This window comes from Oncorhynchus gorbuscha, linkage group LG07 (genome assembly GCF_021184085.1).
Source record: "Oncorhynchus gorbuscha isolate QuinsamMale2020 ecotype Even-year linkage group LG07, OgorEven_v1.0, whole genome shotgun sequence".
NCBI lineage: Eukaryota > Metazoa > Chordata > Actinopteri > Salmoniformes > Salmonidae > Oncorhynchus > Oncorhynchus gorbuscha.
The window spans coordinates 75,486,110-75,510,641 of NC_060179.1; the positions used below are offsets into that span (position 1 = coordinate 75,486,110).

Consider the following 24,532-nt stretch of genomic DNA (forward strand, 5'->3'; position numbering starts at 1 on the left):
GACTTTGAAAAACACCAAAAGAAAGATGCCCAGGGTCCCTGCTCATCTTTGTGAACATGCTTAGGCATGCTGCAAGGCATGAGGACTGCAGATGTGGCCAGAGCAATAATTGAAATGTCCGTACTGTGAGGCGCCTAAAACAGCGCTACAGAGAGAGACAGGATGGACAGCTGATTATCCTCACCTGCACAGGATTGGTACATCCGAACATCACACCTGCGGGACAGAGACAGGATGGCAACAACTACTGCCCGAGTTACACCAGGAATGCACAATCCCTCCAGTGCTCAGACTGTCTGCAACCGGCTGAGGTTGGCTGGACTGAGGGCTTGTAGACCAGTTGTAAGGCAGGTCCTCACCAGACATCACCGGCAACAACGTCACCTATAAACACAAACCCACTGTCGCTGGACCAGACACGACTGGCAAAAAGTGCTCTTCACTGACGAGTCGCAGTTTTGTCTCACCAGGGGTGATGGTTGGATTCGCGTTTATGGAACGAAGGAATGAGCGTTACACCGAGGCCTGTACTCTGGAGCGGGATCGATTTGTAGGTGGAGCGTCCGTCATGGTCTGGGGTGGTGTGTCACAGCATAATCGGCCTGAGCTTGTTGTCATTGCAGGCAATCTCAACGCTGTGCGTTACAGGGAAGACATCCTCCTCCCTCATGTGGTACCCAGGTTTATCCATAACCCTTCAGCATGACAATGCCACCAGCCATACTGCTCGTTCTGTGCATGATTTCCTGCAAGACAGGAATGTCAGTGTTCTGCCATGACCAGTGAAGAGCCCGGATCTCATTCCCATTGAGCACGTCCGGGACCTGTTGGATCTGAGGGCTCGGGCCATTCCCCCCCAGAAATCTCCGGGAACTTGCAGGTGCCTTGGTGGAAGAGTAAAGTAACATCTCACAGAACTGGCACATTTAGTTCAGTCCATGAGGAGGAGATGCACTGCAGTACTTAATGCAGCTGGTGGCCACACCAGATACTGACTGTTACTTTTGACCCCTGCTTTGTTCAGGGACACATTATTCCATTTCTGTTAGTCACATGTCTGTGGAACTTGTTTAGTTTATGTCTCAGTTGTTGAATCTTGTTATGTTCATACAAATATTTACACGTGAAATTTGCTGAAAATAAACGCAGCTGACAGTGAGAGGAGGTTTCCTTTTTTGCTGAGTTTATATAAGAACTCTTGTTACAGCTTATCATGAGGTACTCTACCTCAGGTGAGCTATACCTCAAGACTTCTTTAATAGACATTGCGCACTAGCTGTTATTGACAAAAAGACCCACACCCCGCCCCTCGTTTTACCAGATGTAGCTGCTCTGTCCTGCCGATGCACGGAAAACCCAGACAGACCGAGAGTAAGTAATCTTGCACGAGCCTTGGATTGTGCGAGGTGGAAAAACTCATGGGAGATGGGCTACAGAAACAGGAGCAGGAGCCTAAGGCAGCTATATGTACAAGTACAACCCCTGGACAGGACCCTTGTCTATAGCAGGCCTTACCCCTAATCTACCTCCTTAATGCTGAGTGCCAAGCAGATACACATCAGGTCACATTTTTCACAGGTCTTTGGTGACTCGGCCAGGGATCGAACTCCAAAACTTTCCAATCTCAGGGCGAACACAAACCACAAGGCTACTGAGTTAGAAGACCACGAGAAGACCTTACCTTTACTCTCTGGTTCTAAAGGCTGCTGGGGCAGGAGAACACAGGTGAGCACCTTTTCCCCAGACTCTGGGTCTATGTCATTCTGGAAGGTGAGCAGAGGCTGCGACTGGTTCTCTGACAGCCACAGGGCCTTGAGTCGCAGCGCAGTCAGAGAAATGGGTAGGTGGAGCAGTCTGGAGAGAGATGACATGGTATAGACAGGCTTCAGAAGAATATTGCAAAATGTTTTGTGAACCTGATTGATTTGTGGACAGCTAAGAACAAGTCTATTGGTGTCAAATATGATTTATTGTGAGCACCAGTCACATCTAAAAGCTTTACTGGGTCTGGTGTATATTCAAATGTGAATATTGTATATGATTAAAAAGGTTAATAAAGTGGCATTGAATGTTAATGTAGCCTACCTATTTCCGGAGACATCGAACACATGCAGCTCTGAGGCCTGAGAGATCTCAGAGGGAATCCTTGTAAGCCTGTTCTCACGTACACAGAAGACATTCAGGCTACTGCAACCTCCAATCTCGATTTGGGTAGGAAAGACATACAAGTAAGACGTGAAAACTGTGGGTTTAGTCTTTAGTTCACCCACACAATTGCATATTTGTTCCGTGTTCTGAGGCACACAGACATCTTGCAGGGAGGAAGAGGGAAAAGGCTTTGGTTAGAACAATTTAAGTAAAATATAAAAAATCTAAAAGTTACATTTTTACTTTACCATTACAAAACCACAGAAAAATATGGTGTGAGTGTGTGTATACCTTCATTGTTCAAAATATCCATTTAGTGTATTGGGCATAGAAAGGTAAACCATTCAGAGCATTTGGGAGCTTTGCCATAGAAATGGGCATATTTAAAATCCTGTGTAGCTTAGTTGGTAGAGCATGGCATTCGCAATGCCAGGATTGTGGGTTCGATTCCCACAGGGGACTAGTATAAAAATAAATAAAAATAGGAAATTTGTTCTGGATAAGGGTGTCTGTCTGCTAAATTACTAAAATGTATTGAACGGCTAAGGTGTTTGGCAGATTAGGAGCTAAAATTAGCTGCAATTACTAGTGTGTTAAGGTAGGGACCTGATGGGCCAGCTAAAGCTCTGTAGTAAGACTAATCTACTAACTAAATCAGTCATTGGCCAGACAGACTTGAACAGGAACCAAATACAGTAATGGAGTCTCATCATGTTAAAAGGATCTGGCTAAGCTGAAGCCCTCACTGGAGTAAATAAGAGTTCAAGACGAGGGAAGAAGAGAAGTCCAAATACCAACAGGAATCCCAGTTAGTAGGCTACGAAGTAGACTACTCAAAGTCTAGCTCAAAGGACTACACAAAGGACTACATGCATGGGCCTACGCTCAAACATCAATACCAGATACATTGTTTGTCTATGGAGATCTTCTTAAGTAGATATGAATATTGTTAAAATATTTGCATTAAAATGGAAATAAGCTAATATCAGCCTTTGATACTTTGAGCCAATTATCAATGAGTCGTAAATATTGATTTAAAAATCAACCACATACCTAACACCACGGTATTGTGGTAAACAAGTGCTTGTCTGGTACCAGGACTACAGTTAACATTAGAAACGTCATGCAGCATTCACGGTTTGAGACAATAAAACAATGACACTATCAATTCATTATCTAGGCCAAGTGCTGTGGACTCACACACTGAACTGTTTGCGTGACTGAGACACAGGGGCATTGTATAATCACTAAAGGGCCTTTCAGATAAAGATTTAACCAGAGGGAGCTTGCTTTCTCTCCAACAGACAAGAGGCTAGAATAAACACAGCACTCGGAGAATAAACCGTAGCTGAACACACCAGAGAACTGCAGAAGATAATAGAAAATAAATGGATTGTGGGGGGGGTGCATATTTTGTCTGGGAAAAACAGTGCGTTTGCTGTCTGCGCTCGAATCTCCTGGAAACAAAAGATAGCATGCCACCAGCCTAGGAGCTAAAATCATGCAGCTGCTACTGTATAGACAGTCACATGCCAGGAATGATGAGTGGCACAGCCATGTCTTAGGTGAAGACAGTCACAGTGGGAGATAGCCTTTGTGAAAGAGTTCTCCGGGGCGATTTGATAATCGACATTGGTCTGCATAGTGCCACAGTGGCATTCTGTATGCTTCTACTGAATGAGATTCAGTTCACAGAAACTGGATTTCCTGGTTAGCAGGTATGAGGATTAGCATTTCGCAATTCCCACTAAAATCAAAAGGGGTCAAGTCTAGTGCAGATAAGTTCTGCATGCAAATCACAGTGATTACTGGGGGATGCACTAACCAGATTACACTTACTCATGACTGAAGCTTCTATGATTTTACATCATTGATCCGAGCAGCAGGGTAAATCATGGAGGCAAAATGAGATGCGATCAAGGTTTAAATCAGCCTTTTTCTGAGCATGTTCAGACTGAGCATGCACAAGCATTTTGCTTAGGGTAAAATGGTTAGCTTAGCATTACATGCAAATAGACAGTTCCCTCACATTTAGTGAGGGGGGGGTTATTTCTACAGCAGAGCTAGGAAACAAGTTCTGTCAATTGGAGAAAGTGACCGTTTGAAATCATTTTAAAAAGTACCTCACAGCAGCAAGGGGACAGATTGCTTTTTGATCCAGTCTAAACAGTGCACTCCTTCATATAATACAAGGATTGTGTTGTAAATCAATGTACTGTGGAGCGACTTCACAAATGTGATAAATATGGTAAAATCACAAAGGAAGATGGAGTCAAACTTCGAGCCATTAAACAAGCCCTTATTTTATCACAGAAAGAAACAAAGGAAGAGGAGTCGTGTCCTCGTAACATAAAACATTTACAAGATAAAGATATGATCTAAGCCCATAATATAGTAGACTATGAACTGTGGTGCCCTTTGAAGCAACAAGTCTCAACAAGTCTCACAATTCTTATTTGCTTCAAACTACTACATGTGGAAAGACCATAGCATACCTCTTTTGGTAATGATGCTAATCGGTTTCTGTCACAGTTGAAGTTGGAGAGTCTCTTTAGTTTTCCAATACTTCTTGGCACACTCTAAAGAGGGAAACAACCAGTAAGAAACAACGACATTTTGCACATATAGTAATGGGTATAGCAGTGACACTTGACTGGCATGTGGCCCAGCATGGGGATTACTTACACAGTCCTCCTGTCAGGATGAAATAAACAAATCTAATTGTTTGTGCCAAAATGAGGATAAGTCCCTGGTGCACACTTAGATGTTTTTAGCCTCTTAGGAAGTGAAGACTAAGGGCATAATGAAGGTCAAAGGCTACAAGATTATAGGAGATGCATCCCTTCAGAAGGAAAACGAAATTGTGTCATGCTGTACTGTAGATCCTTAGGTCTTTCCAAGGACAGAAGAGCACAGCCATCAGAGGTGGGTAATTACTACTGTAGAAATCAACAGTAGCTAAAGAGAACAATGTTCTGACCTTGTTAGCACATAAATTAAACTGCTTGACGTTGGATGAAACCGTTTCGATTACATAACAGAAAAGTAATTGGGTCATTACTTAATTGGGTCAAACCTGCCCTCACAACAGTATGTATATATGAGGAACTACAGTGCTATCAAAAACACACCTGTAACTGATTCTCTGTGAGCATCAGTTCAGTGAGACTCTCACAGTTGCCAATGCTCTCTGGCAGCTGGGTAAGACGATTCTGGTCTGCTTTCAATATAGACAGTCGCCTTAGTTTTCCTGCAAAACAAAAAGCCTTACTTACTGTGATGCAGACATATACATGAGGGTAGTCAGGATAGCATGGGAATCATTATAATTCATGAAACAAGTTAATTGGCACCAATACCTATGGCTAACAAAACAATATACACTGCTCCAAAAAATAAAGGGAACACTAAAATAACACATCCTAGATCTGAATGAAATATATTTATTAAATACTTTTTTCTTTACACAGTTGAATGTGCTGACAACAAAAATCACACAAAAATTATCAATGGAAATCAAATCTATCAACCCATGGAGGTCTGATTTGGAGTCACACTCAAAATTAAAGTGGAAAACCACACTACAGGCTGATCCAACTTTGATGTAATATCCTTAAAACAAGTCAAAATGAGGCTCAGTAGTGTGTGTGGCCTCCACGTTTCTGTATGACCTCCCTACAATGCCTGGGCATGCTCCTGATGAGGTGGCGGATGGTCTCCTGAGGGATCTCCTCCCAGACCTGGCCTAAAGCATCGGCCAATTCCTGGACAGTCTGTGGTGCAACGTGGCATTGGTGGATGGAGCGAGACATGATGTCCCAGATGTGCTCAATTGGATTCAGGTCTGGGGAACGGACGGGCCAGTCCATAGCATCAATGCCTTGCTCTTGCAGGAACTGCTGACACACTCCAGCCACATGAGGTCTAGCATTGTCTTGCATTAGGAGGAACCCAGGGCCAACCGCACCAGCATATGGTCTCACAAGGGGTCTGAGGATCTCATCTCGGTACCTAATGGCAGTCAGGCTACCTCTGGCGAGCACATGGAGGGCTGTGTGGCCCCCCAAAGAAATGCCACCCCACACCATGACTGACCCACCGCCAAACCGGTCATGCTGGAGGATGTTGCAGGCAGCAGAATGTTCTCCATGGCATCTCCAGACTCTGTCACGTCTGTCACGTGCTCAGTGTGAACCTGCTTTCATCTGTGAAGAGCACAGGGTGCCAGTGGTGAATTTGCCAATCTTGGTGTTCTCTGGCAAATGCCAAACATCCAGCACGATGTTGGGCTGTAAGCACAACCCCGACCTGTGGATGTCGGGCCCTCATACCACCCTCATGGAGTCTGTTTCTGACCGTTTGAGCAGACACATGCACATTTGTGGCCTGCTGGAGGTCATTTTGCAGGGCTCTGGCAGTGCTCCTCCTTGCACAAAGGCGGAGGTAGCGGTCCTGCTGCTGGGTTGTTGCCCTCCTACGGCCTCCTCCACGTCTCCTGATGTACTGGCCTGTCTCTTGGTAGCGCCTCCATGCTCTGGACACTATGCTGACAAACACAGCAAACCTTCTTGCCACAGCTCGCATTGATGTGCCATCCTGGATGAGCTGCACTACCTGAGCCACTTGTGTGGGTTGTAGACTCCGTCTCATGCTACCACTAGAGTGAAAGCACCGCCAGCATTCAAAAGTGACCAAAACATCAGCCAGGAAGCATAGGAACTGAGAAGTGGTCTTTGGTCACCACCTGCAGAACCACTCCTTTATTGGGGGGTGTCTTGCTAATTGCCTATAAATTCCACCTGTTGTCTATTCCATTTGCACAACAGCATGTGAAATTTATGGTCAGTGTTGCTTCCTAAGTGGACAGTTTGATTTCACAGAAGTGTGATTGACTTGGAGTTACATTGTCTTGTTTAAGTGTTCCCTTTATTTTTTTGAGCAGTCTAATAAAACATAACATTTTGTGATTCCATGCAACACGACCAAAGAGGTCAATGTTTGTATCTCAGTCTTCTTATTGGGAAAAAAATTATAAATATTTTTTTATTTTAAATCAAATAATGCTAAATGGATTTAATTATAAAATTTTCCATTCATCCATTCTATTGTACCCTAGGGCCACATCACCTGTGATAAGTCAGGTCTGTTACCAAATGTGGACTCCATGTGGTTAACCTTTTTGATAAAACTACGCAATATATTTTAATCTGTTCAGATTAACTTCCCATTTATGCTCAGTTTACACTGATGTTGATCCCAGTTTTGACTCAATCAATATCAGCATGGATCAACATTCACAAATGCAAAGCAGCACATGCACGTCTCAAAGACACTATGGTGGTGTAGAGTGTAACAGCGTCCTGACCTATGCCCTCTGGCAGAGCATCGATGAGGTTCTGAGACACCAGCAGGTCAGTTAGGGAGACCAAGCCGCCGATCTCTTCTGGAAGGTGCTCCAGTTTGTTCTCCGATACATCTAGACACAGGAGGCTTTTCATGCTGCCTATCTCCTACGGGTTAAACACACTTCAATTATAAATGCATATCCCAGTCCGTGTTAGCCCTTAAAAATAATGGTCCATCTCGTGACTGTTATATCAACACAAGTCGCAATATTAATTTAGTCTAAGCACATCCAATGTTTTAAAATGGGTGAGAGCCTTTTACTTTTTGGGAAATCAAACCATATTCTACAAGTTCGTTCAACTGTAATATTAAGACATAAAAATAAATTAGTGCAAACATCTTAAAAATATCTTACTGCAGGTATTTCAGCCAACTGGTTTCCGTCCAGCCACAAGTTCTTCAAGCTGACAAGACAGCCTATTGTTTCAGGCTGCGTGGGAGGAAGGATTTTGGAGGCAGTGGAGATAGCGAGAGCGTGAGAGTGAGGAAATAATTATACACAGGTGACTGAGGCAAATGTAAACAAGACTGGAAGAATTTCAACCATGTGTAAACTGTCATTCCCTAGACTGATCTGGTTTCAGTTCATCTCTCAGAAAGTGTCTCTCCGTATCAGAGTTACATTTGCATAAACATTAAACCTGACATTGTTGTAAGACTATAAACTACAAAAATAAATGGCTGTCACACTAACCCTTCAGAATGACAAGACGGAGGAATCTTTATCAGTACTCCCAATTATGTTTCACATAACAAGAAAAGTGTTGAGTGAGATTTGAGTGCTGCCCATTCTACACACGTTTAGCTTGGCACATTGTTTACTTCAGTGTGAAAGTTCTCCCCACAAGATCAAGGTTACGTGCAAACAAGTCAGATAAACTTACCAAATTGTAAATTTCATTGTTCCCCAGGTCAAGTTCCTCAAGTCTGTGAAGTAGCGATAGTGACCTGTGGAATGCACCAGAGGGGTAGGAAATATCCTAAAACATCACATACTGTGTAGGCCCAAACTCACCACACACAGATGGCTGTACATTTGAGCTACTTCTCGGTCTGTTTCACTGCGGTTTCACTTTAACCATGTTCGAGTGAAAATGTATTGGCCATAGACCAAGCAGTGAGACGGTTAGATAGTCAGCGAGAGACTTGTGCCAACATAAATTGACAGGGTTCTCCCCAAAGAATGTAAGCGAGGCGTGGCCCCACTATGTAAAACCAAATATACATATGTATATATATTCTCTCACTTTATTTCTCATGAGAGAAGGTACATTGTTTCTCTAGATAGCAGGAAATGGAAGTTACAGGTGTTTAAAAAAGCTCAAATGTGTAAATCCAAAGGGGGGCACTGCCAGCCGTACTCAACACCAACTTGTTTCACAATCCGGGGGAGAACCCAGGTAGAACACTGAAGAGTTGTCTGTCTTCAGCCAAAGAACACACTGCTATCTACGTCACCTCTAAAGTCTAAATATAATCTTTTATATAAATGTCTGTCATGTGAAACACATACGGCTTCATTTACAGTCTAATTGGCTACATGCTTGTAATGTAGTCATACAGACCCAACTTCATTACATCCCTTTTCAGGGGAATGGGTGCCACTCTCAGAGTGTTTGTGGAACACAGATGTCTGGGGGGGGTTGGGAACAGGGCAAAATAAGAATTTCAGTCTCTGACGGACTAAAAAAGTAGGCCTAGTCGTCTTGTGCCTTCAATTAATATTTGCCCTGGAACAAATTATTTCCAGTGCATTCTGAAAGTTTTCAGACCCCTTCAATTTTCCTTGAGGTGTTTCTACAACTTGATTAGAGTCCACTTGTGGTAAATTCAATTGATTGGACATGATTTGGAAAGGCACACACCGGTCTATATAAGGTCCCTGCAAAGGTCCTATAAGGTCAAAGCAAAAACCAAGCCATGAAGTCGAAATAACTGTCCGTAGAGCCCCGAGACAAAATTGTTTCAAGGCACAGATCTGGGGAAGGGTACCAAGAACATTCTGCAGCATTGAAGGTCCAAGAACACAGTGGCCTTCATCATTCTGAAAGCAAAGAAGTTTGGAACCACCAAGAATCTTTCTACAGCTAGCCACCTGGCCAAACTGAGCAATCGGGGGAGAAGGGCCTTGGTCAGGGAGGTGACCAAGAGAGAACCTTCCAGAAGGTCAGCCATCTCTGCAGCCCTCCAACAATGAGGCCTTTGTGGTTGTGGCGAAACAGAAGCCATTACACAGTAAAAGACACATGACGGCACACTTGGAGTTTGCCAAAAATCACCTAAAGGACTCTGACCATGAGAAACAGCATTCTCTGGTCTGATAAAAGCATGATTAAACTCTTTGGCTCCAATTTGTAAGTCGCTCTGGATAAGAGCGTCTGCTAAATGACTTAAATGTAAATGTAATGCCAAGCGTCACGTCTGGAGGAAACATGGCACCATTGCTATGGTGAATCATGGTGGTGGCAGCATCATGCTGTGGGGATGTTTTTCCAGCAGCAGGTACTGGGAGACTAGTCAGGATCGAGGGAAAGATGAACGGAGCAAAATACATAGAGAACCTTGATAAAGTCCTGAGCACTTTGGAACAGGTTCTCAGGCTGGGGCAAAGGTTCACCTTCTAACAGGACATCAACCCTAAGCACACAGCCAAGACAAATGCAGGAGTGGCTTCGGGATAAGTCTCTGAATGTCCTTGAGTTGCCCAGCCAGAGCCCAGACATGAACCCGATCGAACATCTCTGGAGAGACCTGAAAATACCTGTGCAGCGATGCTCCCCATCCAACCTGACAGCACTTGAAGGGATCTGCAGAGAAGAATGGGAGAAACTCTCCAAAAACAGGTGTGCTAGGCTTGTAGCGTCATACTCAAGAAGACTTCAGGCTGTAATCGCTGCCTTTTTTTTTTTTTTTTGCTAACATTTCTAAAAAAACAGTTTTTTGGGATGTCATTATGGTGTCATGTGTAGATTGAGGGGGAAAAAACTAACAATTTAAACCATTTTACAATAAGGCTGTAATGTAACAAAATGACAAAAAAGTGAAGGGGTCTGAATACTTTCTGAATGCACCGGGTCTAGGGAAGTACTTACTCTGGTAAATACGTTAGCAGGTTCTCTCTGAGTTCCAGTGACACCAAGTTGGAGAGGCTGTGGAGAGAGACAAAAGAGAAGTGGCTATTTGTTGTTCGTGATAATCTGGGTACAATAACAAACAACAAATCATAGAGGGAAAAAAAGCACTTATATTTGTCCTTTTTATGAAGATTACTTGAAGCCATCTCCGACAGTCTCTGAAATCCAAGAATTAAGTCTTTCAGGAGAACGAATACCAACTAAAATAATGGCTGAGGTAATATCGTTGATCCCCAATGAAAGGGAACCATGGAGCGCAGGTAGAAAAAATATCATAAGTATGCACAATCTGTAACTAAATATTTCTTGCCATATTTGCTTCCATCTGATGGTGACCTATAAGAAAGGTATTCAAATAATTACAGCACTTTTGATTCCAGCTGACAGTGGGTGGTAAAGTGATGTGACTCACTCCTGCAGGTCTCTGGAGATATGGCTTGGACATCGTCACTGGTGAACTACGGGCCTAATTGCATCAGTTAAACGAAGCAGAGGAATCTCTCAATCTTGTGGACTGGAACATTAAAGTCAGAAATCCATGTATTGCGAATCAAATGGCACAAAAAGTAATCAATCTATATAAAGTGCGGTCTTAACTTGATTGACACAACGCTATGATTGAAGTCTTAGCATTTGTTATGACTTCCGGATTCAAAAGTACAGCTAAAAATATATATTTAAAAAGTGTACTTTAAGTCCATGTCAAGACTGTCCATTTAGACTTAGTTAAAGACTAGAACATGAATAAACCATGACACAGTAGGGCACTCTAAAAACATGTTTTATCTTTTTGATAAACTAGTGTGTCCATGTACACTCTCTACATAATGGTGAGTGTTTAGAGGTAATGTTCTCAGTGTTGGTTGTTATTACTTTCATTTGAAACGAGACAATTCAATTACCATTAGGTTATGATAAAGTCAGTGCTTCATTTGAGCTGGGTCCTGCCGGAACGCTCTAATAAAAGCACATTCTAATAAAAGCGATCAGAGTTCATTTCAAAGCGTGGATTCTCAGCACTTGCCTGATATTCTAAGAATTTATTCAGGTTGAGGCAGCCCAGCTTTATGGTTTGCGCAACATTGTAGCCTAGAGATCAACCCGTGGCTGTAGCTGCGGTGAGAGAGAACAATGCCTGTATCTCTCATAGAACTAGAATAAGAGTCACCTTCGATGATCTCTCTCCACTCTGCTAGACATGAGCCTGCAACTCATCTCGCCAGCGCTGCACTTCATTTATTTCCTCATAACCGCGGGAAGGGGGGCTGCTGCAGCACCCCTGAACAATTTAAATACATTTGCGAAAGTTCGAATTACAGGTGTCTGTTCAGAAAGAAATGAACTAATTCAGAATACTACACCAGGAGCAGGCATATCCATTTTGCCACAGATGATCAATAGCTTCTTTTTTATTATTAATTGCCTAGCTGTGGATTGTGTGTAGCCCAATCAAAAAGACATAGCCTACAGTCTGGAACACACAGTAAATCTGTCAGTGAACAGCATGCAGCCAAAACAGGCATTGCGCAATATTTCTACTACAATAGTGGAAAAACACAGGTTGAAAAGCAAATGGCTCCTGCTGAAAAGAGAAGACTAGTTCTGTCTGCTGTAGGCTACCAACATATTTTATTAACTTCCAAATAGGCCTATTAAGCGAACAGCATTGTTTTACAAAGTAAGACAAGACAAGATAGGCTTGTGGCATGAGCACATCGCCTAGGCTATTGATGGATTCAAGATTGTCATTTTTATTGAGCTCAGATTCTCAAGTGTCAAAAGAGCCGGTCATTTCGGTCATTCGTGCGGTATTTAAAAATATTATACTAAAGACTCCAGTCATGTAAAGTTACCTGGAACTGCATGAAATGAATTTATAAAAGGTCACATTCTTCTCCGGACCTTAGGCTACAAAGATATTTCCCCATGTGTGCAACTAATGCAAAACGCCTCTACTGTACTGCTCTATTCCACTATGCAAATGTGATATGCATACAATGCTTTATTTTAAATGAGATTTTCTTTTCATGCGTTCCAGTACCTCAGAGCCCCCCCAGGTCAACCCCCGTCTCTCTCTTACTGATTTTTTTCCAGTGACAGTATAATGAAATAAAATCCTAAAGTAGTTTTTGGAGGGAGGGAGGGAGGCAGCAAATCCTTTAACAAGTAATACAATTTGAATGGTCTACTGGCTCGGGAGCTTTTAATCGAAACAGGACAGTTGACAGTCTGTTCTTTGGTCTCTGAATAACATTAATAAATGGGAGTAAAGCAAATAAATGTGAGCCATGAAGTCTCAAACGACAGGATAAGAGTACAATTCTTCTTAATCTATAAGGAATCTCTCCTGAATGACAGGCTAACCCTCTGTGGTGACGAACCCGACTGGGTCTTTCTAGATTCCCCCCGTCACAACGTGAGGTTACTGGGACAGATTAAAAGGACAGAGAGAAATCTCTTCTAGCTCTGATGCTTGCAGTTTTAGCCCTAGCATTTCAGATGACCCAGGAGAGCCAACCAAACCACTCACAACATGCTGCAAGAGGTGCAACTTAACATTCACTAGGCTGTACATTAAGTTTTGCCACAGAGCCAGCCAGCTGAATAATACCATGTTGAGTTGATAAGGTGTCAGTGCCATTCACCCCTGTGACGGGGAGCTGCATGCGGTGTTGAGCCACACTAACTTGTTTTTAATCGTGTTCTAGTTCTCAGTCATTAACTCCCCTAGTTGTGAGGGCAGATCCTGACAGGCACTGACTCATTGAGTTATACAAGTTTGATAGATACAGGATCTTAATTTGACCCCTACTGTGGCAGCAAAATAATCCTGAAGCAACAGTTAAACGTTAATCAATAATGTTGCTTGATCAGTGGTTAGGCTATTATCTGGTCAAAATTAGACAACATGCGATGCAGGAAAATTCTCAGCAACAAAAGAGTGATCAAATTAAGATCTAACATCTGTATGGTACACATGCCTTTGGCGGAGGTAGAATCCTATGCCATCGGGAGGTAGACGAAATAGCTCTGAAAACTGATCTGTTATCCCTGAGCCCTCTAAACCACTCTGCATGAGGGTCGGATCCAGTGGAAAGCCAATAGAGAAATCTGTCAAATCTACTGAGAAAGTAAGAGCATAGATCAATGGCTCAAATGCAACACTGATATGATACATCAATGCTGGATGATTTCCAGCGTGGGTTATCCAAAAGTAGCTACTCCAGTGGTGTCTCGGTGAGAGGTTAGCTGGCCACATTCATAATCGTCATTTTAGAAACATGGTACTAAAATCTTGTGTAATTGCATCAGATGCTCGATTAAGTTCTGGGAGCAGATGTGTTGAAAAGACGAGGAGAGGAAGCAGAGCGTCAGCTGCACCTCCCTCTCTCTGAAGTTAGTCAATGGGACAAATATCCCCTTTGGAAATTCAAAAGATGTGAAATTGTGATTTGTTTAAATGATCAGTGATGAAAAATCTGAACGAAGGTTCTCAGTTGTCACATCCTACAATCTGTTGACAGACAGTACGATACCATTTATGTTGCGTGAGCCTGTCCGAGAGATCAACAGCGGTGTAGAAAAGTGTTTTTTTCTATAAATCCATAAAGCCTACACCTTTTGAGTACAACCTCATGTGGTGATATAATTTCAGTCCTCCACAGCTAGATGAGTGAGTGAATGGATGAACAATCAATATCTGGGCTAATGCTCTCCATTTATTCACGAGTAGGTCCGTCTTAACATTAACTGTCACGGAGCGCTTACTAGGTCACCATGGTAACGCAGATGACAACAGATTTAATAGGACTTAATCGAGCTGAGCGCAATGGATGTAACATTACTTAAAGTCTATAATCTAGACCTACTAATCACAGAGCCAGAAAACCAAGACTGAATCATTCTGCAAAATACCATCTGTGTATTAATCATGTAAGGCTATGCTACATACAGTAATCCCTAATTTACAGCAATATGTCAAATCAAAACAGAGCTTTGTTTATTTTTACACTAGTTGCTCCATGCTATATTAAGCCTTTATCTGAAGGGAGAGAGGGCTGGCATTCGTCTGCAAGTGAAACATCAAGGAACATGGCACGCTGGAGAAAATTACACAGGAAATTAACGGGGCCGCCGGGGATAGAGAAGGACAGGAAAGAAGCAGAATCTGCTGATACATTTACAGGGAGAGTTTTATCTGCCATAAATCCAATAACACCATTCTTGTCCCTTTGTGAAATTATATACTGAATCCTCATAAAAATGACCAAAATATTATTTTAAATATTATTAACATAAAAAGGACCATGAATGAAATGTTGTTGGTTTTTTTAGACTAAAAGGATGAGGTACTTACTTTCCAATGTTTTCAGGAAGAATCTGCAACGAAATGTCATTGATGGAAAGGCAAGTTAAATTCCGGAGCTCTGGAAAACTCTCAGGCAATCTGGAAAAACAAGAGGCATTCAAATATAAATCAGATTCTTGCGAGATGATAATAAATGGATGCAGATTCTTGAAAATCTATGGATCTGACTGTATTAATAGGCAATAAGGAAACATCCATAAAATATACTATAAAGGTGGGCCAACTACTTTACTCTCTGACAGGAAAGTGTCTGATCAACAGGAACTAACTTTTTCTTTACATTTGATATATTATGGTTTTAAGCCTTCATGACCTTATTCACACCTATCTAAAAAGTTGTCACCCAGAGATATATATTTTCTACATTTTAGTCATCTATCCACAGTGACTTACAGGAGCAATTACGGTTAATTGACAGACTTTACACTTAGTCGGCTCGGGGATTCAAAGCAGCAACTTTTCAATTACTGGCCAAAAGCTCTTAACTACCTAGCTACCTGCCGCCCACTCATATTTACAATGGTGACCCAGAGACAATCTCCTACACACAATGCTACTGTCAGTGTGGGAGAGTGAAAGTTTTATTTGTGGGTTGTAATGCCTGGCCACATTTCATTCCAAATCACAACGCTTAAACATGTATCATCTGCAGGTCAGTCAGAGTGCCAGCTTTCTAACAAGAACATCTAGGCCCTTTAAACTCAACTCTGCATTTTCCCCCATTGTTATCCTCTGATCAGGGACTGATTTAGACACCAGGTGGGTACAATTAATTATCAGGTAGAACAGAAAACCAGCAGGCTCCGGATCTCGTAGGGTAATAGTTGAACACCCCTGATCTAGGCCATATGTACATTACCAATGTGTAGCTAATCACACAGCCCAGTGCATGGCCAGCCCCAAACTGAACCATATGGCATTGTGGCTTTGCCTCCATTGGGGGTGCAAATTAAACATAGACCTCACCATGAGACCAGAGGACGCTGGTGGGAGGTGTTATAGGGGGACTACAATAGCTCTTCCCACCAGCCTCTGCATGAGACAGCTGACAGGAAAACTGGGGGGGAATATATCCCATACAATTATATTCATTAACTTAAATGACTAGTTCATGCTAATTGAACAATATTTTAGTTCAATGCCGTCAGATAGACTAGTTAAAGCAGCAAATAAATGCTGTCTGAAGACGTACCTACATAAAAAAAAAATTGTCCATTTTCCTTCCAGTATAGTTCTTATTTACCTTCCAGTATAGTTCTTATTTACAACGGTCTGCTAAGTGTTCAAACGATTGTTACTTTGTTGACGTTGTCATGCAGTTCCTACATACAGCCTACTATAGTGCTACTACACCGCTGTACTGTCCGGCTTGTTATCCTTCCCTTTAGCTAAACATTTATGGAGACATGAATTCAAAGTTCAGTTACCTTGTTAATGGGTTTCCACTAAAGTCTGCTACTTGGAGAGCTTTACAATAAGAAATGGTCTCTGGAATTTCTATGATGTCTATGAGGGAGGAAAGAACTTCATGTTAGAAACATCTTGATCAACACCCTGTAAATGGTATTGGGAAACAACACACTAAACACTGGCATAAAATGAAGAGCGGTTTTGTTAGCCAGGCCTAAGATTTCTTGGCCAAACTATAACGTGCCTCAGTCAAGATTACAACATAGTTCAGAACGTCCATCCAACGAGGCATTCCACTTAAAGCTACTGATCCAGAAACAACGTTAATAAATATCCATAAAGGAGAAAGGTCTATTTAGAATCACCACAAAATGAGTATGGTTGTGGCGCCAAACATAGAGCTGCATGTGAAACTGTCATTTGAACTTCTATAAATCAACATAATTAGCATTCTGGATTTTGTCCTACTGGGAAGCTCTGCGATGGCAGCTCTCTTTGAGAAATGTTAAGTCCAGAGGTTATGGGAGAAACCATACCAATGTGGCTCTGAAAATATGTTGGGTCTGTACAGTGAAGGGGATTGATAGCACTGAATGGTGGTTTGAGCTACTTCTATTGCTTGTCCAGCATTTATTGCATTTTCTAACAAAGAGCCTAGTCATAAATGAAGCATTATCAAAATAAGCAGGCAAGTTTAAAATGTTTTCATTCATAGCACCAGTGGTTGAGTCAATGAGAGTTTAGGCCTGTTTGGTGGGTCTGAAAATCCCACCAACCAAGTGTTTATAGTAGGGATGTGACAAGTGTAAAAAAAAACATTCTTAACGTTTAAACTGCCATTTATTGTTTAAACGATAGGAAAAACAAATCTTCAAATGACATGAATTCACAATTCAGACATGGTCCTGCTTGTGACCGCCAGGTGGCGATGCAGTTCAAACAACCACAGACCTGGCTGGCTACCAGACGGTCGCCACTATTTCTTCAATTTCTCTTCTTAAAATGTGGTTTTAAACGTAACCTTAACCACACCGCTACCCTTTTGGTTCGTTGCAGCGATGTATGACAGCGTGTTCATAGACGTCCAACAATCTGTTCTGCCACGTATGGTGTTTAAGAGCTTTGTAGGGCTATTTGCAGAGCAATCATTGTATAATTTATCCATCTGGGCCGTCACGGTTTTTCAGCATTACATCTTGTAATCTGGTTCTAGACATGCCATTAGGGAAACATTGAAGCCGAAGTCCTCTACCATAGACAAATGGCTGCATATCAACTGCAATCAGCACTGCAATTCTGACTCCGTCCCTTATCCCACTGCTGCCAGCAACGGGTTGGGTTTCACAGTGCCACCCATTCAGCATTGCACCTGTACTCCCACTGTAGCTCAATTCCACCTTGCAAAGTTTGCATTTCACAACCTTCTCATTTAACTTCTCAAAGTATTGCCACTTTGCTACTGTCGTTTTCCGGTCTCACTCGCTACCATTTTTTCAACTGTTAACGAGGATGACGTGCGGAGCTCTTTATATTCATGGCAAATAATTTGACAGATGCATATCTCCTCCTAATAACGTTACAGCATTGTTGTATTAGGTGTTTATTTAAAGGTGCAATAATGCAGAAATCGAGCAGCCATTTCCTGGTTGCTGAAATTCAATCAGTTCTCTAAATTTCAGTTTGTTACAAAACAATCAATGTACCATCTAAACCACTGAAATATTTTGAATACCCCAAAATATTGTATTTTCCAGCTCTTTCTATCTGGTGTACAAAACCGAAAGCAAAAGACGCAAAAACAAAACTTAAGACTGGAAGCATAGAAGTAGTGCACATAGAACATCTACTACTTCTTAGACTTGCTTTCAATGAGAATAACAGATTTATAACTCATATTTCTACGTGAATTTAGTTGGGTCGCCCAAAAAGATACATATTTTAGTTTCAATTACTTTTATTTAACCTGTTTGTTAGTGGTAATTTTGATAACTACACTGATTTTAACTTTGTATAAAAAAAATGTAAAACACTATTTTTTTATATTATTTTTTATGTTAACAATCCCAATTTAGTTTGAACGTCACACCCCAAGTTTAGAGCAGTGGTTCTCTTCTCACCATTACGAGAGACATCAAGTTCTACCAGCTGCATGAAGTTGGCTATCTCTGGAGGAAGCCTCTGGATCTCGTTGTCACTCAGGCCCAGCTTTCGTAGCTTTACCAGCTGAAAAAATGTCTGAAAAAGACAACACACAACAGATTAGCAGTAGGCCTACAGTCGACATGGACATAGGAAACATTCAGTGTGAACAAACACGATACAACATGGTGATCAATAGTTTGTCCCATCCTGAAAATGTGATGCAACAGTAGTACATTGAAAAAACATTTTCCAGATTGAACCGAATTAAAATGTTGAGTGAGTCTTAAAAACAGGTTGTAGGCTAACCATACTTGTCTACAAATCAACTCAGTAAATAAGTGTAAAACCAGCAAAAAAGTTAAGCAATTAGGCCTAAGAGTGGTGGTCAGTGGCCTGGGAAATATTGTTCAGTTCCCACCCAGTTCTCTGATGTAATCATCCATTCTTCTGGATGATGACCTACTTGGATGGTGTCTTATCCTGACACTGCCAGGCACTCCAAGTCAACATGCAATTTAAACGTCTCCGTTTCATAGATATAAAAATTACACCCCCAAAAAGACCCTTTTCAAAAACAGACAATTTCAAGAACACTATGTAAGATGGTTGGAAACGCTTCTAATCAGAACAATGTCCTGCACAAGTCTCACTCTAGGTCTCCACTAATAACTGAAAGCGAGATCAATCTTCATTGTCTTTTCACAGAAGTCGTGAGGGAATTATATATATAGCCCTCCACTTTAATTGAATTATGAATAATAGGCTACTGGTATAAAAATAAAAAAAATCTCAGATGAAGTAGGCCTATTTTAAGGACAAGTAGTCTACTTTGATTGCAAACCCAAGGCAATCAGTGATGACAGTGAACTGGACTCCAATTAGCATTTAAGAGCACACTCAATCTAGGCTTCCACCTTTGACATATTCTACCTACATTTTCCTGTTCACAATACCACATTTTTCTATGTCCACAACAAACCTAGCCTAATCATAACTGGACTGAAAACAGGTATTCATGGGACAGAGACACAAGACAGACACACCCAGACAAGACAGCACTAGATTAAACTAACAAAGGTTTCATCTCATGTTTGTCGTGACCTGAAACAACCTTATGACCAGACAGAAAGAGGAGCATACAAGCCTCTATTCTGTTCATTATAAATATAGACTAGGCCTTGGTCTGTTCTAATGTCCCAACAACAAGTTGAATCAGCCGTTCCAGAGTACAATGTCAGAAACAGGAACGGCAGGTTAGGCTTTCGTTCACCCCCCACGGCACGCCCCCAACTCATCCTATAGGTTAGAAGTACTGCTGTACACACATTTTCTATTCATATTATTGTCCATAAAAAACACAAACAATGAACAAAAATATTAAAACGCAACATGTAACAATTTCAAAGATTTTACTGAGTTACAGTTCATTTAAGGAAATCAGTCAATTTAAATAAATTCATAGGGCCAAATCTAAGAATTTCACATGACTGGGCAGGGGTGCAGCCGGGGGCAGGCATAGGCCCACCCGCTGGGGAGCCGGGCCCACCCGCTGGGGAGCCGGGCCCACCCGCTGGGGAGCCGGGCCCACCCACTGGGGAGCCGGGCCCACCCACTGGGGAGCCGGGCCCACCCACTGGGGAGCCGGGCACAGTCAACCAGAATGAGTTTTTCCCCACGAAAGGACTTTATACTCCTCACTCATCCCCCCGCAGACGATCCCACAGGTGAAGAAACCGGATGCAGAGATCCATGGCTGGCGTGGTTACATGTGGTCTATGGTTGAGAGGCCAGTTGGACATCCCTCAAAACTAGAGACGTGGCATTGTGTTGTGTGATAAAACAGGCTTTTTATTGTCCCCAGCACAAGATGCACCTGTGGAATGATCATGCTGTTCAATCTGCTTCTTGATATGCCACACCTGTCAAGTGGATGGATTATTTTTGGCAAAAGAGAAATGCTCACAAACAGGGCTGAAAACACATTTGTGCATAAAATGAAAGAAATAAGCTTTTTGTGCATTTTTTATTTCAGCACATGAAACATGGGACCAACACTTTATATGTTGAGTTTATATTTTTGTTGTGTGTATATTTATATTTCAGATAGATATTGCTCATCCTGATATCTTTATTTTGGGGATTTGTGTATTGTTCGGTATTACTGTACTGTTGGGGTTAGGAACCAGCATTTCACTGCACCTCCGATAACATCTGCAAAATATATATGTACAAAACAAATACAATTAGAATGATTTGATTGGCACCATGAAAACTGAAACAATATACCGTTCCCCACTCTAACCCAAATATTGACTTATCCTAAATTCAACTGAGGTGTATCCTAATGACTCCCACAAACTAAACTTTCTATTTGTCTCTATACCAGTGTGTTTACAAAAGGAAAGGCTCCTGTTTAAAAATAGATAAATAACTAAATAAAAATCTAGTAGACAACACAGTTGAACTCCTCAGCTTGAACAGCATAGCAGGGTTAGAGTGATCTGTTAATTTGGTCTGTTTGAGATAGCCTATTTCATGATTTAAGCTGTTCTTTAGATTTAAGTTCAGTGTCTATCTTGTACCTTGCACAGGACATTACCCAAAGCCAAAGGTATTAACTTGAAAACTGAAGAAAAAAAACTAGCCTACAATTAGCCTAGTTTAACCTAGGCATATTCCCTGTGGCCTAGCTCAAAGGTTCTCTAAACTAAACTGAACAAGCCTGATTAAGACCATTCAAAGTCATAGATGCTCAAGGACGACTTGTTCAAACAGAAGCCAAAATTCATTAACTTAACCTAACAAACTACCGGTACCGACTCCGTCTAGCCTATATATATGAGGGGCCCCAAGAAGTTAAACAAACCAGAATGGCTAGGGGTAAAGGGGTTTGTCAAACATTCCAAGCCATTTGACGTGGTTACTTTCTACAACATCTTTCATAGTTTTCAAGGGGAAATTATCACCTAGATCAGGGTTCCCAACTATCGGCACCCCAAGTTCTGAGCAAAAAAAAAACAAACAAAAAAAAATCTTGTTTTTTGGGGGGGGGGGGGGGGGTGGACAGAAGACTAAAAACACCTGCAAATCAGCTCAGTGATTTTCCTTTTGGAAATCTGTTCCCATGCATAAAACAGATATGTGATCGTATACAAATGTAAGCAAGGTTTGAAATTATTATGTTTAAGTTAAATATCTGTTTGGACTTCTTTTGGTCAATTTGCAGTCGACCATCCACTCCAATGTTTTATACAATTTAACAAATGTCCAGCGGCTAAATTGAGTTGATAATCCCTGCCCTAGATGAAGACATTACGGTGTGCTCTATGAGGACTAAAAGGTGTCAGCATGGTTAAGTTTAGCCGGCGGCTAGCTGAAGTATACCCGAAACAGAACGAGTGTCCTCGCATACTCTTAAAAGACCTTGTGCGTTTTATCGTTTTTCAAGCAAATAGTACTGTATGAACATTGAGACACCAAAGCCAGTATACACTTCCTCAAAATAGTCAGAATGAATCTTAGATAGCCTAATTAATGACAGATTTCTTGCGGTATCTCAAACAGACCAAATTATGACGTTTTTGCAAAATTGTGTGACTAAGATGTTTGGTGCAGTATCTCTCTTGTTGAATGACAAAATACTTCATTGAAGAATCCCTACAGTTGACCAATCACGAACGAAGGGGCGTAGACGTCAGCTCACAAACTTCGGCTGACCTCGAGAAAAACTAGCATGCCTGAACAGCCAGGAAAAAAAATACGTACCAACGTCCAAAACGGGGAGAAAAAAAACCCGTCACAAATTCTAGTCATAAGTGACCGACCGGCTCGATCTCATGTAGCAAAATTTGAAATGGTGTATTTACATTGGATAAAAGTAGACTCAGAGCTAGAAAATGGCATATCATACACTACAGTTTAGGAACAATGGGAAAGTAATTCTGCTTTGAAAGTTGATATACTTGTAACCGCACTTGAGAAAATGGCCCTTGAATGTTTTGGTAAACCTACTGGCAAGCTCCGCTTTGTCTACACCCAGACAACATTGTTCACACCCTCTTAAGCCTTAGCCCTGCCCATCTATTTACGGATTCACATGTGAGGCCATGTACTAAAAAAAACAAAGATTTCAAGACTAAAGGCTGGTTTATACTACGGGTGTATTTGTAAATTAATTAATGTAAACTCAGAGGGTTGTCAGTTTGTCCATTCGTAAATTCAGAGCATTTAGCTCTCAGAGCACACATTGGACGTTCTGGCTGAGAAGTAGGGTTGATCCAAGCGTTCTGACCTAACAGCAGCAGTCAGGCTCCCCAACTAACGTTGACTAGCTACTTCCAGACACATGAGAGAACAGCTCACTGACCATTTTAAGACATAGCTAGCTAAATAATTAACCATAAAGTAAATGTTACTACCCTGCATGAATCTGCAGGTAGCTAACGAACCAGGTTCAATGTTAGCTAGCTAGCTAACATTAGACCCAGGGTTGACCAACCCCTTCCTGGAGATCTACTGTCCTGGAGGTTCAGTCCAACCCTAAATTAGCATATCTGATTCAGCTAGTTAAGGCATTGTTGTGCAGCTAACTAGTAAAATCAGGTGTTTTAACTTCTTGGCGCACCCATCCCGTTAGTGGGATCATTTGTCAACATCCGCTGAACTGCAGAGCGCCAAATTCAAATTAAATTACTAAAAATATTTCATTTTCATTCAAATCACAAGTGCAATATAGCAAAACACAGCTTAGTTTGTTAATCCACCTGGCGTGTCAGATTTCAAAAAAGCTTTACAGCAAAAGCTATCCAAGCATTTGTTAGGACATCTCTCTCAGCAGACAAAACTTTACAAACAGCTAGCAGCCAAGTAGATTAGTCGCGAAAGTCAGGAAAGCAATAAAATGAATCGCTTACCTTTGATCTTCTGATGTTTGCACTCACGAGACTCCCAGTTACACAATAAATGTTCCATTTGTTCCATAAAGATTATTTTATATCGAAAATACCTCCATTTGGTTGCCGCGTTTTGTTCAGAAATCCACAGGCTCGAGCAGTCACGACGGGGCAGACAAATTCCAAATAGTATGCGGAAAGTTTGTAGAAACATGTCAAACTTTTTTTATAATCAATCCTCAGGTTCTTTTTACAATAAATAATCAATAATTTCAACCAGACCGTAGCTTTTTCAATAGGGGAGAGAGAGAAAATGTCTGCTCCAAGCTGTTGCGCATGTAAAACTCTCCTGGCATCCAGCCATCCACTGATGAGATGTGATCATTCTCGCCCACTGCAGGAGAGCCAATTGAAAATGGTCCAATTCACTCACTTATCAAGAGAACATCCCCGGTCATCCCTTCTGCCTCTGATTTGGCGGACTCACGAAACACAAAATGCTTATTTTGTCAAGTATGTCTGAGTGTTGGAGTGTGCCCCTGGCTATCCGGGAAAAAAAAATTATACTTAAGTACATTTTAGCAATTTTATGTACTTTGGATATTTAACTAAATTAAACCAAATACTTTTAGACTTTCCGCCACATCCGCACTGAGCTGAAGGGTAGAGCTGCCGCTTTCAAGGAGCGGGACTAACCCGGAAGCTTATAAGAAATCTCGCTTGGCTCTCCGATGAACCATCAAAACAGTCAAAGCGTCAATACAGGAATAAGATTGAATCGTACTGCTCCAACGCTCGTCGGATGTGGCAGGGCTTGCAAACTATTAGACTGCAAAGGGGGAAGCACAGCTGCGAGCTGCCCAGTGACACGAGCCTACCAGCCTACCAGATGAGCAAAAATACTTATACGCTCGCTTCAAGGCAAGCAACACTGAAGCATGCATGAGAGCATCAGCTGTTATGGACGACTGTGTGATCACGCTCTCCGTAGCCGATGTGAGTAAGACCTTTAAAACAGGTCAACATTCACA

At 41.7% G+C, this 24,532-nt stretch overlaps 1 protein-coding gene across 1 annotated transcript in view; it reads right to left on the bottom strand.

The window, feature by feature from the left end:
• LOC124040352 (leucine-rich repeat-containing protein 1-like) overlaps nt 1–24,532 on the bottom strand; it is a 39,870-nt gene that overhangs the window by 9,883 nt on the left and 5,455 nt on the right. The window contains exons 2-12 of the mRNA XM_046357475.1: nt 18,585–18,702; nt 16,485–16,563; nt 15,046–15,135; nt 10,647–10,703; nt 8,439–8,502; nt 7,910–7,984; nt 7,514–7,658; nt 5,280–5,398; nt 4,644–4,727; nt 2,086–2,201; nt 1,682–1,854 (exon numbers count right to left, since the gene is read on the bottom strand). Coding sequence (XP_046213431.1) covers nt 1,682–1,854; nt 2,086–2,201; nt 4,644–4,727; nt 5,280–5,398; nt 7,514–7,658; nt 7,910–7,984; nt 8,439–8,502; nt 10,647–10,703; nt 15,046–15,135; nt 16,485–16,563; nt 18,585–18,702 — 1,120 coding nt within the window. The remainder of the gene's footprint in view (nt 1–1,681; nt 1,855–2,085; nt 2,202–4,643; nt 4,728–5,279; nt 5,399–7,513; nt 7,659–7,909; nt 7,985–8,438; nt 8,503–10,646; nt 10,704–15,045; nt 15,136–16,484; nt 16,564–18,584; nt 18,703–24,532) is intronic.